General features: G+C 36.3%; 1 protein-coding gene across 5 annotated transcripts in view; it reads right to left on the bottom strand.

Annotated features, from left to right (window-relative positions):
- KCNH7 (potassium voltage-gated channel subfamily H member 7) overlaps positions 1–17279 on the bottom strand; it is a 243408-nt gene that overhangs the window by 17885 nt on the left and 208244 nt on the right. For 3 of the 5 annotated variants that reach the window (XM_030017161.1, XM_030017163.1, XM_030017167.1), the window contains 3 exons: positions 13294–13546; positions 9580–9785; positions 6803–6902 (listed from right to left, as the gene is read on the bottom strand). In XM_030017161.1, coding sequence (XP_029873021.1) covers positions 6803–6902; positions 9580–9785; positions 13294–13546 — 559 coding nt within the window. Of the gene's footprint in view, positions 1–6802; positions 6903–9579; positions 9786–13293; positions 13549–17279 lie in introns of all 5 variants that reach the window. The other 2 variants (XM_030017162.1, XM_030017166.1) reach the window with 1 other exon arrangement.

Raw genomic sequence — 17279 nt, 5'->3', positions numbered from 1 at the left:
AGATCTAAATATTTTCCAAATGATCTCAGCTGAAAAAATAGAAATTGGTATGGTCAGGAGAAGTAGCTGGTCCTGAAGCTCTGAAAATAAACTGTATTGTTAAAATCTGCAGTGCACTTTGTATAGCAAGAGTTTCTAAACAGGAGTACTATTTATATACCACTATTTATATATAATATATATAATATAGTAATAATGCTTAGTACAGTGAGACAATTAATATAAAGGCTGCCTTTCACATACAATTTATTTGCTTTTGTTAATCCAAAAAATCATATAGTATTCTGATGGTTAGTTGCACTAGAATCCATTTTTACAAGTGGAAAGTTACATTTGCAGCTTTTTAGTTATAATTAGAGGAAGTAGTAAAACACACAGTGCCTACTCAGTGGTAAAGATATTTCTTCACATTTGAGGACCACAGGATTATAAATTTTAGAAGTAAAAAAGAGCAATGTAATGAACCCTGAAGTCTTCATATATTCATTAATAATTTAATTTAGCAACATTGCCAGATTTTTATGGTAAGATAAGGACTGGCTACATTACTACAATTTTTCCTTCTGTGAACATCACATATAGTTATGCCCATCTATAGCATAATATCCAGCAGAACTTAGATAAAACAAAGAACAAGTGAAAATAGATTCTTTCCATCAGAGATTTTTTGGCTTAAAAATAATCTTTTGAAACAGATACAGTTATATCAAAGCTTGGCCATTTTCAGCATATGGCAGAGATAAGAGTTCTTAAAAGTGCACACATATTCGTTTAGACATTTCTTAAGCTGGTAGAAAGAATTTATCTGAAGTTCCACCAGGCACATGGATTTGTGTATCTATAAGTCCTCGTTCAGCACCTTGGTACAGCAGATGTCTGTAGACCTGTCAGACCTCAGAATTTGAAACAATGCCAAAGACTTACAATGGCTCCTGAAACTTGGGGTGTGGAAATCCTTATATTCTTCAGAACACATTTCTTTTCCCCCTTCTTCCTCACTTCTACTCATTGTGTTTCCCTTCAAATTTCCCACCTATCTTTAGAATGCCTTACAAAACATACTGTCAGATATGTGTGTGGTATCTGACTAACACCAGGGAAAAACGATGTCTGTCTAGAAACTGATGCAGGAAGATTCCTTTTCCTAGGAAAAGTACGTTACTGGAGGTATTTTAGGAAAGTTAAACCATCTTCTCCTCTCAGTATTAAAAAGGTTTTAAGTTCTTATTTTTCTGTGACTGTTTTTAATGATAGAAGATTCCTTTAATTCCAACTTCATTCGTAATTTGGGAGCTCCTAAGTCTTCACTGGGGAACCTAAAGATACCAGCTAGTGGAATTCCATCATTATAGCAAGCCCTGGCAATTTTGCTGAAAGGTTCCCGTAGGTTGGATAGTGATGACGGAGGAAATGAACTGTACTGGAGAGAGTTGTTCGTATTACTGTTTTGTCTCAGTGCTGCTTGTAAGAGTTTAGTAAGTTAATGTGTCCGTGGCTGTGTTTCCTCTCTGAGCTGTGAAGGTTTGGATGATTCTGTGATTAGGGAACAGCAGAAGATACTGAAACCTCCCCCCACCATCCTGGACTAAAGACTGGGTAACTTTTCCATAAGAATCCATGTTCCTTTTTTTTAAATGGACTAGTTTTGAATAACTGAATTTGAGACACATTTCAGAAGCCAAGAATTTCAAAGTTGAAGTGAGTATGCAATCCTTAATTTATTTCTTTGTGCTATTTTTAGTACAATGAGATAAGTTAGGAAGGGAGTGACAGCGTTATCTCTGAATATTCTTTGCTCTGTCTGGCTTTGTATCAACTTCAGTGCTAATCAGATAATAATAGAAGGATAATTCTTGATTTATACTTCAGGAAATAATACTATACTTAAAAATTCAGAAAGAAAGAATTACATGCACCTCAGAAATGATTCAGGGCAAAGGCCAAAGCAATTCACCTATCAAGTTCAGAATTCTCTTCTCTTTTGCAAGGAATTCAGCTTTCACTGTAGTACTATAATTACTTTTTTTTTACAAAGTATGGCTATGGGTATGTGCGACTGCATACAACAGTTCGATCAGATTTGGCCTCTGGGAACAGCCTCTCTGGGAGCAGCTCCTGGAAATAAGATACTTCTGTGGAAGCTCCCTGAGGTGGCTCCTAGGCACTGTGGTAACAGCAATAACAATAATAGGAGCAGATGGAAAACTGCAGTGATGAGCTCTCTGATGACCATATAGTTTTTGTTAGGGGTTTCATGCTGAAGGTAAGATTTTGGGGACATGAGGTCTTATTTCAAGCCATATGATGCCTGCCAAGATATTAGTTGTTTCCTGGTCATTTAACCACCTGACACTTTGGCTGAATATTAGAAACTCTTTTCTAATTAAGCCCAAGCAAACTTCATCAGCATAATACTAACAGTTTAACACAGTTAAGTAAGAGCTTCAATTTTTGTCCAGACTCTTACCCTACTTTCTTGCTGGGGACACAGCACAGTGCTTGGCTGAGTCATCTATTTATAAAGTAAGCGTTTAAATAAATAAGCTAGGGGAAGAGGACAAGAATGGCAGAGAGCAGGGGCAGGGGAGTGTTTCCCCATTCTCTCAGTACTGCTTCACCTCATACTTTTAGGCAGGAGTTCTGAAAGATTTCAGGCAGTTCCTGAAAGATTTCCTTGTCTTCTATATTGCCAGCCATGGCCTCTGGATACCTTGTGTAATAAAGCTGTGTTAATATGGTTTGGGTTCTTAGCCTGGATAGTACCTAAAAGCAGTGCACACTTAAGGTAGCTATACTAATCAAGATTCAATTAGAAGTTTATTAGAGCTCTGGCTTCTGTGCTTACTTTGAGAATAGATCAGTAGGTACTTTTAGAAAAGTCTGGTCAAGAAGCATAACTCTTCAAATTAAAATTAAGTACTATGTAAGTTTACTTAGTTAACAATATGCTAAAATGAAACACTGCAAAATACGTTTTATATCCCACTTGATTGTTACAGTCTGCGTCAACATGGGCAAGTGCATGCAATAATTGTGTAACAAGATTTTGTAAGAACTTTCTTTTGTGGCCTTTTAAAATCACATCCATGGAAATAAAAATTCCTTGTTATGAGTTCCCTGGGCCAGCTGACAAAAGTTAAAAATTAAGTATCACTAGCTACCTGAATCTCTGGTTACTAATTTAACAATATAACTCCACTGAAGTTCTTATCATCCTCTCAGCTAGAGTCTGTGGGATGATGTTCTTGTTTTTGGATCACAGCTAAAAATCCAGAATAAGGATTTATTTCAGTGAGGTCATCGTTACATTCCCAGTTAGTATGTCCACGCTGGTTTATTTAGCCAGTATTTTAATTACCCTGGATATGATGGATAGATTTTATATGCCCTGTGACAAGAACAAAGGGCGGCTATGATTTGGCTATGTAACAAGTGCAGTTTTAGACCAAAACCAGTTTTCTCCCTGGAAAGGGTTTCATACCTGATTGCTTCTAGGGCTTCAAGAAAATTATGTGTGAGTGCCCAGAACAGGTCCAGAATTTTGATAGCCTTCAGCTAAGGGTTACATGAGTTAAAGTTAAATGCAAAGAATATCTTTTAATGAGAATAATTGGACAATGGAACAGTCTGAAGAAAGTTAAGATTTTAGAGCCAACAATAACAAAAATTTAAACAAGATGCTAGCAAAAGTAGTAATGCTTGAACTCCAGAAAAGTCTTTCCAAAGCTTCAAGTTTTCAAGCTCTCAGCTTACACTCTGCCTGTAACTTTTGCATTTTTCACCTGTATGTTTGGATTTCATATCAATGTAACCAACTCTAGTGACGCCCCATTCAGCATGGGATAATAGATCTGCACTCAGAACTAGCAGAGCAAAAGAAACTTCTTGCCCTTATGTATTTCCCTTGAAATTAGCTAACTCCCACAGAACTGCTAGAGGAAAATGAGAAATGGGCAAGAAAGGATTGTATTCGGCACTGTTGAAAGAGACAACTGAATGTAGATGGAGCAGCTTGTTGTCCCTCAGTTTTCAGCAGAAGATTAACTTGCCAGCCCAGCTGAGAGCTTTGTTTGGAACTGCCAGGTGGGAATACTGCTTATTTTAAGCAGTCATAGAGTGCATTTCTTGGCTGACTGTCAAGCATCTACGGCAACTGGCTAAGGCTGCACCTGCACCTGTGCAAGAAATATCATCAGTTATTCTGAACGACCTGCAATGAATTTCTTTTGGGTGAGAGCAAGAATAAGCTGTTATACAGTGTGTGCATTAATTTTTGCAGGGGACCTCTTGTGCTATTGCAGTCCTTTCTGGAAACCAGAGAACAAACTGGTCCCTCAAGTAGCCTTGTACCCTTTAAAATCACATTATGGCAGAGCCCACTGTACTAGCTAAGATCAATTTTTGTTGACACAGGTAAGAAATGGTGGAAATATGTATAGGTGGAGTGAGAACATCTTGCATGGAATTGGAAAAGTAGTAGTACTAACTGCAGATGCATAACAGAGAGCTGTGTTGATTTTGTTTAACCCCTGATAAAGCTCGTGCAGGAAGAGTTACCATGGCAACAAGATCCAAATCATGCTAGCATGAACTAAAGGCTGAGATAACACAATCCCATTTTTAGCACTCCAAAAGGGAGAAAATCGCTGATGATCACACAAAAGATGGAAACAATACAATTTCAAGCTGCATAATATGCTAGTAGGTCAACAGCTGAAAGTAAAGAATGCCAGCAAGAAGACCATTTCATGATCACCCTCCACCCCCCCAATAATTACAAATCAATAAGACTGTAGTGAGATGTAAAATATCAAAATATAAAAGTGAGAATGCTGGGTGTCTCTATCCTGTTCAAAGTGTAGTTCTGAAATAATATGTTAAAAGTCATCATACAACACTTTTTTTTTTTTTTAATCTGTAAGAATACTGTGACCAGAAATGCATTTGCCAACTGTGTGTTCAGGAACTCTGTCTTTTCTACTCCAGTTCTTCTGAGGCACTCTGCAGGACCATCCCCAAACATTTATCGTTATAGACTAACTATGCTGGATCAAAATATGATGCCACTCCCTCCTATATGTTAAGTGTTGAAATCAATAGAATATTACTTTACAAGCCAGTTGTAACCTCTAGTAGTCTACAACCTCATACAGGATGTAGGATGGGCCACAGAAAAGTGACACTGAAGGTCTACGACTACGAGGTGTCTGCTGCAGCTATGGCAACATATAGAGAGTCTGAACAGGGATCAGAGAGGGGCAGTAAGCCAGTGGGCCTAAAGTCTACTCAGTTCTTGGCAAAGGACTCTTACAATTGTATCTTCTCCTCAGATGGACTTCCAACGTACCGCACTTCTGTCTAACTCACACATTACCAGATACTATACAGTCCTTACCAAGATTAAGGAGCTTGTTGCCAGTCTTGCCTCTTCTTCCCCAATGGTGCAAGTTTTTTTTTTTTCAAAGACAAAACTATGGGAAATTATATTCTTTCAAAAGTAATGCAAATAAACATCTCCAAAAGAATGTTCAGTGTAATCTACTGGGAAAGAACTATAAAAGCCTCGGAGTCTTGGTACCACATTGACACCTGAGGAGCCTATTTGTAATTCTGCAGAAGGCACAACATGAAAGATCACTTCCATCTTGTCTAGGTGGCAGCATATGTTTTCTCATAAGAAATAGGAAGGTTATTCAGGCAAAGTGCCTCTGTCAACAGATTCTTTGTGAAGAGCAGATTGAATATTTCATGGGGACATTTTCCTGACAGATTTGTTGGCAGTCTTGGCTTCCTGCCCTAAAGATGCTTCTTTGATTGAACAGCAATGTCATTGTTCTGAGTAGCCACGCTCTGGATTAAAGTCTTCCTTCATCGAACATTACACCTGCTATGTATGTTTAAAGTGTTCCCATTTATTTTCAGCTACTCTGCAACTCTATAAATTGGTATTATGCTGCATTTAGGATTGCGGTTTAACTGTGGAGTGTGAAAGACAGGCATATCAGAAACAGTAATTTGTCAGACAAACCATTGGACCATAAATGTGTTATGTTATTCAAGGAACTGTGCCTTCCCTACATAAAAATGAAAACCCTGCAAGTATCAGTTTAGCTGTCTTCATGACTGTTGCTGTCTGACCACAGCTACTATCTACAGTCCCTGTATTTAGCAGTACTGAATACTGGTGGCAAAGTTTAATATTTCACTGAATTTTCCTTCATTAGGATTACTCCCAAAAGCTTCTAAGGTGAACATAAGCACAGAAAATGTTACCTGAACTCTTGCCAGGACAACCATCTACTCTTTACCATATGAATCAAAATCTGACTGTGGTGAATCTACTGTGTCCTGAAAACAAAATATTTTGATTCCAGGGAGAAACACTACCTAGCATCAAGTTCAACAAAGCACTTTGCTGAGGAAATAAAATCAATGTTGCTAATAAATAATCCAATAGACTAGCTTCTCCAAACAGTTTAAAACATGGTGTCTCAGAAAATAGATATTGTTTAAGAGGTAATACACTTATATATATGAATATCTCAAAGGCAATAAGGTAGCTTAGTGTTTGAACAGCTCTGCACTGATAGGTGTGAAGTCATGGAAGGGCGACACTGATATCTTCTAGTTATATATAACCACATAGGGGACAGTGCACAGCGTGTTTTTGCTGCTCAGCTGGATTCTCAGGAGCTGCTACAGTAACAGCCAACATGGGACCCTAATGTACCCAGCATTACCAAGTGAAATACTGATGAATAATGAAGCAGTGCTGTCTAATGTAAGAAATGAAGTTAATTACCTTTCTCTATTTCACTTTGAAAGGACAATTTCCGTCTTCGTAGTTTGCAGTTATCTCCATCCGTATCATTAGTAGTTTGTGATCTTATTACGAGGTCAGACTTGATTAATGAAATATGAAACATAATGACAGATTAGTCCCATCTAAAGAGAGCAGGTTTTCAATAGGTGATTGACTGTTAATCATGTTCAAGCTTTAAGAAAGGCAATATTACACAAGTCAGTCTGCATCAAACTCTCCATCCCCAGCTAATGGTATTGCTCAATGCTAATGTTAAAAAGTTCATGCAGATTGAGAAAACACAAGAATGTCACCACCTGATGGTGAAACAAAAGTATCCTGATAATAAATTTACATGTAAAGACAAGCGTTCATGTGTTATCAGCTTCCTGAACTTGCACAGATGTGGTTTAAGTAATCTTAAAGAAATTAATGAAAAAAAAACCCAAAACCTTTAACAGAGAATGCTTACTATTGAAAGAAGTAATGTGGTAACTGATTGTGATTAGATTTATATTTAACTATGTAGTAATGATTATAAAGGTTACATTTTACAACAATAAATATAAGGCTGACAAACACCAGACACTTTACCCCTCATTATTTTCTCTTTCTAGACCCTCCCTTCCTTTCTATCAGATTCAGTTATTCAGATACTTATTTCCACAGCAGAACACAATGTTGTCTTTCTATATCCATCTTATGGAAGATGGATGGGGTTTTTTTTCCTAATAAGTACAAGATGCATTTAACTCTTCTTTCTACTTATTTAAAACCAAGAAATTTACAAATAAGCAAATATAACACCAGTTATGCTCTTTGTGTACATACCCATGGCATTGGCTTCAGCCTACTTCCCTTCCCTGTGCTAGTGAGGTTTCCCTCACTCAAGTAAGTAGATTTGCATGTGGGAGAAGGGCAGAGGGAAAGAAGTGGGAAGTGTTTACATCTTTCTCTATTCCCTTAATTGTAAACCTGGTGGGTAAGGTGCTTCACTGGTGGCCCACTGGTTGAATAACTGCAGGAAGAAAAAGGCACTTTTACATAAATAGGAGGAGAGGAATAAAAGTCGAAGCAGAAGCACCTATTATTCAGATAACAAATCTGGATCTGAGTGATGTTTTGAAGATCAGAATGTGCTCATCACTTCTTTTGGGGGATCATTTTCTGAATTGCAATAGACAGTGGAAAGCAAGTGGAATTGCTAAAGAAAACTGTGATTTTGCACGCTCAGAGGCATGGGTCTGTCCTCCCTTCCCTGTCCCTGTGAAGTCTAGCGATTTTTTCTTAGTGGCTGGTACAGCAGTAAGAAATAACAACAGAAAAATTTCTAAGGAACATGAGCAGTGAGGACTTTCTTTGTGTATTGTACACCATAACATGGAAGATGGAATTTTGTTTCAATTTTCTCAGATCTAAGGAAAAAATAATGATAAAACATTGATGACAATGTAATTGCAGGAAATAATTGCTCAGACTAAAATCATTAATGTGAATTAATCCTTAAGGAAGTTTTTCAAATATGTGGACTTTCAGTTTTAACTTAAATTTATCACTAGACTATAAATTCATTGTATTGTATTTCACAAGCAATTAATAATGATGACCTTTTCAATAAACACAAAAAGATGACTTTTAAAATAAAGAATGGAATTGGTCTTTCATTTTCAGAATGATCTTTTATTAAAAAAAGGCTCAGCATAAAAAGAAGTGACATTTCTTGTCAGAAGTTATATTTGTTTTAATTTTTTAAACTAAAGATCCACACGTGATTAGCAAAGATGCCCCTATCATTTACAGCCCAAACCTTAGTTTTCTTTGTCTCCTTGTTTCTCAGAAGGCCTTTGAGGCCAAATTATATTACTTCCTTCTCACTGAACCTCTGTTTTTCCTCAAAATTATACTAAGAAACCACAAAATGGCAGTATCTCAGAAATAATGAAATGTAAACTAGTCATTCTATGTGCAGTGTAGTCCATGTTTGGTGGCCAGTGCTGGTGTACCCTGCAACTTTCTAGGGAAAGCTTTAGCCCCAGTAGCACAAGCTGGGCAATAGCCTTTCCCTTCTCCCCTTCTGGCCAAAAATCCCCTTTGTTTCCCAATTCAGACTGACCCCGGCAGCCTGAAATAAGGAAACACTGGTAATTCTTCTGTTTTCCTGAAGATGCAATCTGTGCAAAAGGGGACACTTAGGACAGGCACTGTGAGAAAAAGAGACCAAGAAATCCCTGCAAATCTGAAGACTGAGTGAAATTTGACAAGTCCCTTGTACACTTTTAGTCTCCTAGGAGGTAGAGTGCACTCCAAGATAAGAGAATTAACAATTCATGTTTGAAAGGCACTTAAATATTTTTGATTGTTAGACACAGAGTGAATCCAGATAATCTGATTTATCTTTATTTTATGGCTGTACAATTATATTTAGTGTCAAAAGTTCCCCTTGTGGTGACCTAGGCTATAGTCATCTGAAAAAACATATTTTCCATGGCTTTAACAAAACATCCAAAATTCCCCTGGCTGAAATTTTAATACTATTTAAATATAGAACCAAATCCTGTTAGATTATCATCATCTGAGTAATTTCATTGACTTCTGCTGAGTTTCACTGACTTCAGTAGGAGCAATCAGGTGAATGTATTTTTTTAAAATAGGATTTGGCCTCAGGCTTTTAGCTTTTAATTTTGCTAACCTTGGTTTTTCAATTATTATTTTCAAGTTTTTCTACTGTGGGACACATTTGGCCCAATATTAAGAAAAAAATTACTTATTGTATGTACCTTTGCAGTTTCATCTCTCAGATTAAAAGTCAGTTCTAGATTGGTGAGAAAGAGATCAGAAAATTCAGGGTACATATCCAAAACTTCTAGTAGGTCTTCTCGCTGGATCTTATGTAAGTCACAGTAAGTTAAAGCTCTCACATCTGCATTTGACTTTCCTGGTTTTGCATAAAGATGTACCATCTCTCCAAAAATATCATTTTTCCCTGCAGAAAGAAAATTAGAGATTATTATTTTAAACATGAATAAATTAAATGATGTATTTCTTTATGATAATGGTGTAGAATACTTGATTTTACATTAAGTGATACAATCAGATTACCATTGTACATACATTGTTGTAAATAAAAAGTATTATTATTAAATATTAAAAGCAAAATTACTAAAATCAATGAAATTACATAGGCCTATAACTGGACTAAGCGAAAGGAAAATCTAGTTTCATCATGGTATTTCTTCAGTTCCATCTAGCATGACTACAGAAGGTCATTCATCCATTCTTGTAAAAACAGCATTTGCTGATTTAAATCATATTGTTATGATGACAAAGATGTAATTTCTGTTGTTCAGTAGAGTACAGGACCTGTCTGGCCTGGAATCTCATTTTGTTAAGAATTACATGAAGAAACAGACCATACTTGAAATATATTTTAGTAGAAAATGTCTTATTTTTTATATTTTTCATAGGGAATGCAAAACTTCCAAGATGCAGAAGTTGTTTTGAAGAAGCTCTTTAAACATAGCTGCCTCTGTTTTGATACTATTACAATTCTTTCCATCAATGTTGATACATTCAAGGTACCTGTTTGCTAAAATTGTCATCTCTATTAAATTGCTTGTTTTCCCCAAATATGCACCTAACCTTCATCAGTGCAGAGCAGTTGCAGCCATAGACCAGTGAAAATATGCTCTAAACTAAGGGTTGCAGGGCTTACCTTCAAAATGGGGTTTGGGTGGGGGGAACTAGGAAAACAGTTGTGGAAAAGAATAGTGGTCATAGCAACTGAGAAACAGTAGACTGGTAAAAAAGAATACAGGGGTGATTTTGCCTCTGTGTTAAACATTTGTTGCTTTTATATTATGTTAGTGCAAGTAGTTCCAGTTTCTCCATTTTCTAAAAAGGAAGCTGAAAACTGGGTGAGCAAGCAGCTAAAAGATGCAAAAAATAATTTAAGGGCTGATTTACAGTGAGGGTCTTAAAAAGCACAGTCTGTTCAGCTTATCAACAGGAAAATTAAGAGGTAACCTGATTATATTGCATGTATCCTTATAGAGAGGAAAAAGTACTCGGTACGAAACGCCTCTGGAATATAATAAGGAATGTAGAGCAAGAACCAATGGAAAGAAATTGAAGCAAGATAATTTTATACTGGAATTAAAGCACACATTTTTAAAAATAAAAATTATTAACTATGGAAATAAACTGCCAAGAAAAGTGATCACTGTTTCATCTCGTTATGTCTTCAGATCACACCCCATTGCTTTTCTTTCATCAAACACAGTTCATTAGACACAACAGACAGTTAAAGGTATGAAGTGTAACAGGAGTCAGTGATATAACAGAGGTTAGCCAATATAATCTAACAGTCCTTCTGGTGTTAATGCTTATGAATGCAGAGGTCCCTATTCAAGGCATATAATACCTTCTCTGCAATATGACTATTGACATGAATGTAGTATTTTTATATCTTGTATGCAAAGCTGAAAGAGGGGGTAGATGCTACGAGGTCCACAGCCATTGTATTTTCTAAGGATTTGGCACAGAACTACTGTTGTCAGGTCAGTACTGATCGGACCTTACTCAGCAGCATCAGACAGTGCAGATAAGTTGAGGAAAACTGAGGGACAAACCCAACATTTCTCAGAACTCTGATTTCTGTGACAAAGTTGCAAAACTTGTTAAGGGTGGAAAGTTCATCCATGCTACCTCTGTTGGACTGAAGTCTTTTCAACCCCAGAGGAGATAGCATTGAGTGTTTTTTATGTCCATTTCTGTGTGTAGGTTTTTCAGAAAGTGGAATTAACTAAAAATATTTGGCTAAGTATTGATAATCTTTGTTAGGTTTCTGTGTTATTTCATTGCAGAGTAATTTTCATTTGTATCATCTTCTATTCTTTTTTAGCAGATTCTTCAAGATACTACAGACTCATTGACTGGAGCCAGCTCTCAGGCAGGCTCCTGCCTCATGGATTGTGCAACAGATGTGGGCCCAGAGAGCAGTTCCTTTTGGCTGCAGTTGTGCACAACTGTCTCTCTGAACCACCCTTCCCTGGGAGAGTGAGGCTGCAAACTGCAGCCCCTGGTGTGAGGAGCTGTAGGCTCAAAGAGATATAGTGGCATCGCCCTGCAAATACCTGGGTTTCTCCTGCAGTGTGAGAGCACAAGGATCTGATGTGCATAACATGCAGAACTTGAGCAGTCTGCATCTCTGGTCCAGGAAGAAATTAATGAGTTCATAAACTTGTCAGTTTTTCTTGATAGTGAGTGCTATAGAAATTTACATGTTTTTGATGTGAGATGAAATCCTCAATGAACCACAGTGTTCATAATCAGGGGAAGACGCTCACACAGTGAGTGTAAAAACCTCAGTGTTATACTTGCATGCTCCCTACTTTGCTTGTGCCCATCTGATGAGGTGCAACAGCATGAGATGACAAATCATCTTGGTAACACCATCTAAACCTAGGGAAGAGTTATAGGCACACCTTTGTACTTCTGTTCACATATCCACCCTGCAAAGTACTAGTAGAACAGTCAGTTGCAAGTGGATTAATAGCAACATACTGCTACCAGTCCACGTTCTGCTTCAGCTAGTTTTCTGGCTGTAAGTTCCTACAGCAGATGATAAATAGAAAGGAGAACATATGAATGATGTTACAGCTGGTGCAGGTTTCCATAGAGCAAAATCCTTACTCATCTACTCAATCATTCTTTGTGTTCTTATTACCTGATATTAAATTGGAGAAACAAACCAGTAGTCTTGCTTAGGTAGGCTTTTAGTTATTTTACTTTTAAAATTGCTGTGGCTAATGAAGTCTTATTGGTTCGACATAAGAGCTATCACCAGCTGCAGGTGAGCTCCCAGCTGGATTGAACATTGCTCTGAGCCATCTTCACTGGGAAAGAAAACAACTCCCCGTGCTATATAACAAGAACATGTTAATAAGAAATATAGGGGAAACACTGGTGTTATTACACTTAAGTATCAATCAAGATCAGATTAATCTGTTATTCTCTTCCTTTTCTATATGCTCAGTGGGCAGAAGCAGACATTTCTGAAAACCTCTAGAAGACATTTTGAATGCCTAAAGTAGATACATTTTTTTTCTCCAGTTAGCATATAGGGCATCTGTGTGACTCAGTACTCTCATACACTGTTAAAGAAAAGGGTATCCTTGACTTTGGCTCTTGCAGCGTAATCAGAACTGGAGTAATTTGATATCTGCTTGCCTCAACTTGCAGTTTACCACTTACCTAGGGATAAATCTGACTCACTCCTGCTCTTATATTTTAGATATCCAAGGACATGGGGTCTTTGGTGTACATGAATTATTGCAGTAATGTAGACTTTGCTCCTCAAGCAAATTATTTCTCTGCTTGATTTTATATAACAGTGAGTAAAATATTTACAAATTTCCTTCCCCAGGAACAACAACGGATATTTCTTTTCAATCCCCTGACTCTTTTAACATGCCTTGTGGTAATCTACTTACCAAGAATGGCTACAACAATGTCACTCTTAAGGATTTCAATGGAGCCTCTCGACACAAAGTAAAGAGCAGTGAGAACATCTCCACAGTGCACTAAAGTGTCTCCAGGAGGTGCATGTGTTGTCTTAAACTTCATAGCCAAAGCTCGAAGACAGCCTTTGCTGGCCCCCCGGAAAGCTTTGCAATTCTGAAGCAAATTTTGGTTCAGGTGCAGACAAATGTCAGCTTGTAAGCATTCTGGAAACCCCTTCAGGACCTGGAAAAACAAGCATAAGGATTTCATGTGAATGCTATGAAAGTTGCTTTATATAATTTTTATGTTTTCTTCCTGCACAGAAAGAAAGAAGTGACATACAAATAGAGGTGGTGCTAAGAGCTGTCAGAGTATTACAATTCAACAAGTGAATAGTGTAATCTATATTGCAAAGCTTATACAATGTGAATACTAAAGTACATACTAATGTATGTAGTGGTTACAAAATTCGTTATTAAGATTTCTTTCATTGCAAGAAATGTTATCAAGGTATAAGAATGAATATACTGCAGTAAAATAACAAATAAGACAGCTAAAGGGAAAGTCTTGACTGAATTTCACCTATTTGGACTAATATGTCTAACTTCATTTTTATCAATTATAAAAGTACTAAATTTAATATAAGAGAGGTTTTTGCTGAAATAACAATAACATTTGTAAAATAAGAACTATCTTAACAAGATCAGATATTTTTCAGAGAACGCATTTTAATGGGATTTTCATGTTAAATATATTCTGCTTGTAAGTGTAGGACTTAGATTTTTATCAGAAAAAGCAACATGTGCCACTGAAACAATGGTGTTATGCAGATTTGCATAGGCAGATGATTAGTTCAGCAAACCATAGAGCTAGTTGCTATGGTCCTTGTTCATGTCTTACTCAGAACAATGGGAGTTTGCCTGAAGGAGAACCATAGGATTCCTCTCGGGTACCATGGTAACGTGTTAATCTTGTTTAGAAGAAAAAAAGTGAGCTACTTACAACCTGGTCATTATGTGTGAGCTTTTCTAAATTGTCTTGGATCATATTACCTCTGATTCTTTTAGAATCAATAAGCATTTCTACTACTGACTTCTGTGGGAGTACTGCCAATCTTGTGACTCTGCCCACTGTATTAAGGAATGGGCCTGACACATTATTATGCACCACCCTTTCTGTCCATTAAGTCCTGTTATCTGCTGTGAATTATGTTAATGGGTCATATGCTTTCCCTGGGACCGGCTACATCTGTTGCATATTTCTAAGGACAAAACATGAACTGATGCTACCAGTCTTACGAATATGTGAACAGGATGTGTCTTTTTGTCATTAGAGCAGTCTATTAATTTATTCCTGTTTATCCTCTACAGTGTTTTTCTACAAACTTGTAAATATTCCTGCACAGAAAAAAAATATATCCAAAATGCATTCCCTTGTTGCTATATTAATTCTTACTTCGGCACAAGAAAGGTCTGTGCACTCACTCTTACTGCATAAAGATATTCACAACTCATATCCCTTGCTAGTGTAGAAGATGAACACATATCTGATATGAGGCTTCTGTCCACACAGGCCAAGCTATGATTTACAAATGAAATATTAGTACCTTTAACTGAGTTGAAATGTTTCTATGATTGCTAATGGAAATCAATGCTGTGAAATAACAAACAGAATGTTTTAACACACATATATACAAAAAAATTTATGAGCTATAGGGCATTACCATATGAAATTTATACATCCTCAGAAAAAGCCAGCATTCAACAATAATAAGCAAAATAAAATATGATAAATGAAAAGCTTCTGTGGTGCCACTGTTTTCAGTATCTATCACACCACTAGAAATAGCTTAGTATTCAATTACTCTTTTTATTTTATTATAATTATATTGAAATAAAAATATTGTGGGTTGTAGCAACTTATTTACTGAATGATACTGAGAAACTGATAACCAAATACATCCGGTCAATGAGACAGGTGGAGAAAAATTGCGGGTGTTTATTTTGAAACTGTTCTCTAGTCATGTGAGTAAAAAAGACCTATTTTGAATTAATTCTTTTGCTATACATCTATCTGAATATAATTTAGAAGATGTCCAATTTTTTATAGGATGCAAAATAGGAAATATATTTTCAATTCAGAGGTACTTACAGGAAAAGGTATTTGAATTGTTAGAAAGTCAGGAGCACAGCCTTAGGATGAATTGTATTCATTTTTCACATCAGCTTCTGTTTATCATCTCATTTATCAAGGGATTGTACTTTACCATTAAGCAAAAACCATGCAGACCATGTGTGTTGGTTTATATTTCTGAAGATACTTTGGGTATTTCTTTAAAGAAACAATTATTTTGATAATTAATTTATACTTAACATGAAACTGTTCTAAAATCATTGCGTATTAGTTAATAGTTATTTATATGCCAATAACATCTGAAAGATACTAGCCTCTGTCCAAGTATCTGTGATTAAAAAGTCCCTGCCCCATGGAGCTTACACTCTAAAATAGTTGTTATACATCAGCGAGGAAGAACATTTACTCTTTAATACCACAACTGTCAAATGTCTAGAAGAAAGACAGGTGCCCAAATAATGTTGATTTCCAATGGAGTTTTGGAGATCATTCCACTAACACAAGTTCAGAAATGCGAGAAAGAAGCTGATTTGAAGATACGTTTCTTAAAACTGCTATATACTACATTACTAAAAGGAGCTTACCATATCGTGTACATTGTATTTAGTGAGGTATTTAATCCAAGTCCAGTAGCTGACACTATGCAGAATTTGGAGTTTCCAAATTAAGGTTGATGTTGTGCAGTACAGACAACACTTGCGAACCCAAACCTCCATGTACATTCCTAATATTCAGATTTTAATTACTTTGAGAATATATTTCTTATTCATCAATTTTTAGCTTGTGTTAATATGGAAGTATCTGATTCTTACAGAAATCTTTGATTGTCTGTATAGAGCAGGAACAATTGTATTGAAAATTACGGTCTTATAATGTGGCAATCAACATCAATACATTATGTATACACATACTGACAACTCTAAATATTAGAAAATCATCCATGCAGTCTTCAAAATCATTAGATTAGCTTAAAAATAATAAAACTCTAAATACTGCATTTCACTTCTTTTCATTTGTTGTGAGCTTTTGGAGACTTTAAAGACATTTAAGTCACACTCCAATGTGACAAGAAAAATTTAAAATACACTTTTCTAAACAACTAAAAGCCAGCATAATCTTGAAATTATATGAATGCAGGACTAGGTAATGCAAAAATAAAACCATTGTCAAAGTAAAATTTTGAAAATTGTAAAGCTAGAATTGCTCTTTAAATAGCATTATTCTCAATGACAAATCCAAAATTAATAAATCATTTGAATACAGGTTTGGGTTTCAATTGCTCCATTCTTTCCTGACATGTTTCTATTGTTACACTCAATATCTCCTCAACAGTGATTCCACTGGGCCCTGGTGAGAAAAGTCTTGGATTCTCATGGTTAGAATCACGTTTATAATCAGAACCCATGCATAATTCGAGAGACACAGATCTTCTCAAAAAGACATGTAACAAGATATAAAATCAGCCTCAACTTTCCCCCCTTCAAAAAAAAAAAAAAAAAAAGAAAGAAAAGAAAAGAAAAGGAAAAAACAGTTATGATGCTGTGACCATAGGTTCCAGTTGTTTCTCACTGATAGTTATCCAGTCGAAGTTCAGTCGTCTCTTCCTGTCTGGAATAAAACTTATTCCACATCAAATAATGTTGGTTTATCTACTTGGCATGCTTAGAGAGAAGGAAAGTGTCCTTCAGCGAGAAGTAAAACATTTTATGTGGAAAAAGTGATTGAAGTTTAGTGAGGATAATAGGGACATGATTCATATTGCCTTGAAGAATGTGGTCTTTTTTAAGTGGAGAGGGAGTCCAGCTTCATTAACTTCTCTTTTTTAAGATGACAACAGGGTATC

The sequence above is a fragment of the Aquila chrysaetos genome, chromosome 6 (assembly GCF_900496995.4).
Source record: "Aquila chrysaetos chrysaetos chromosome 6, bAquChr1.4, whole genome shotgun sequence".
In the NCBI taxonomy this organism is placed as follows: Eukaryota; Metazoa; Chordata; class Aves; order Accipitriformes; family Accipitridae; genus Aquila; species Aquila chrysaetos.
Note: the sequence above shows the minus strand (reverse complement) of the source record. Positions and strands in the feature narration are given on the sequence as shown.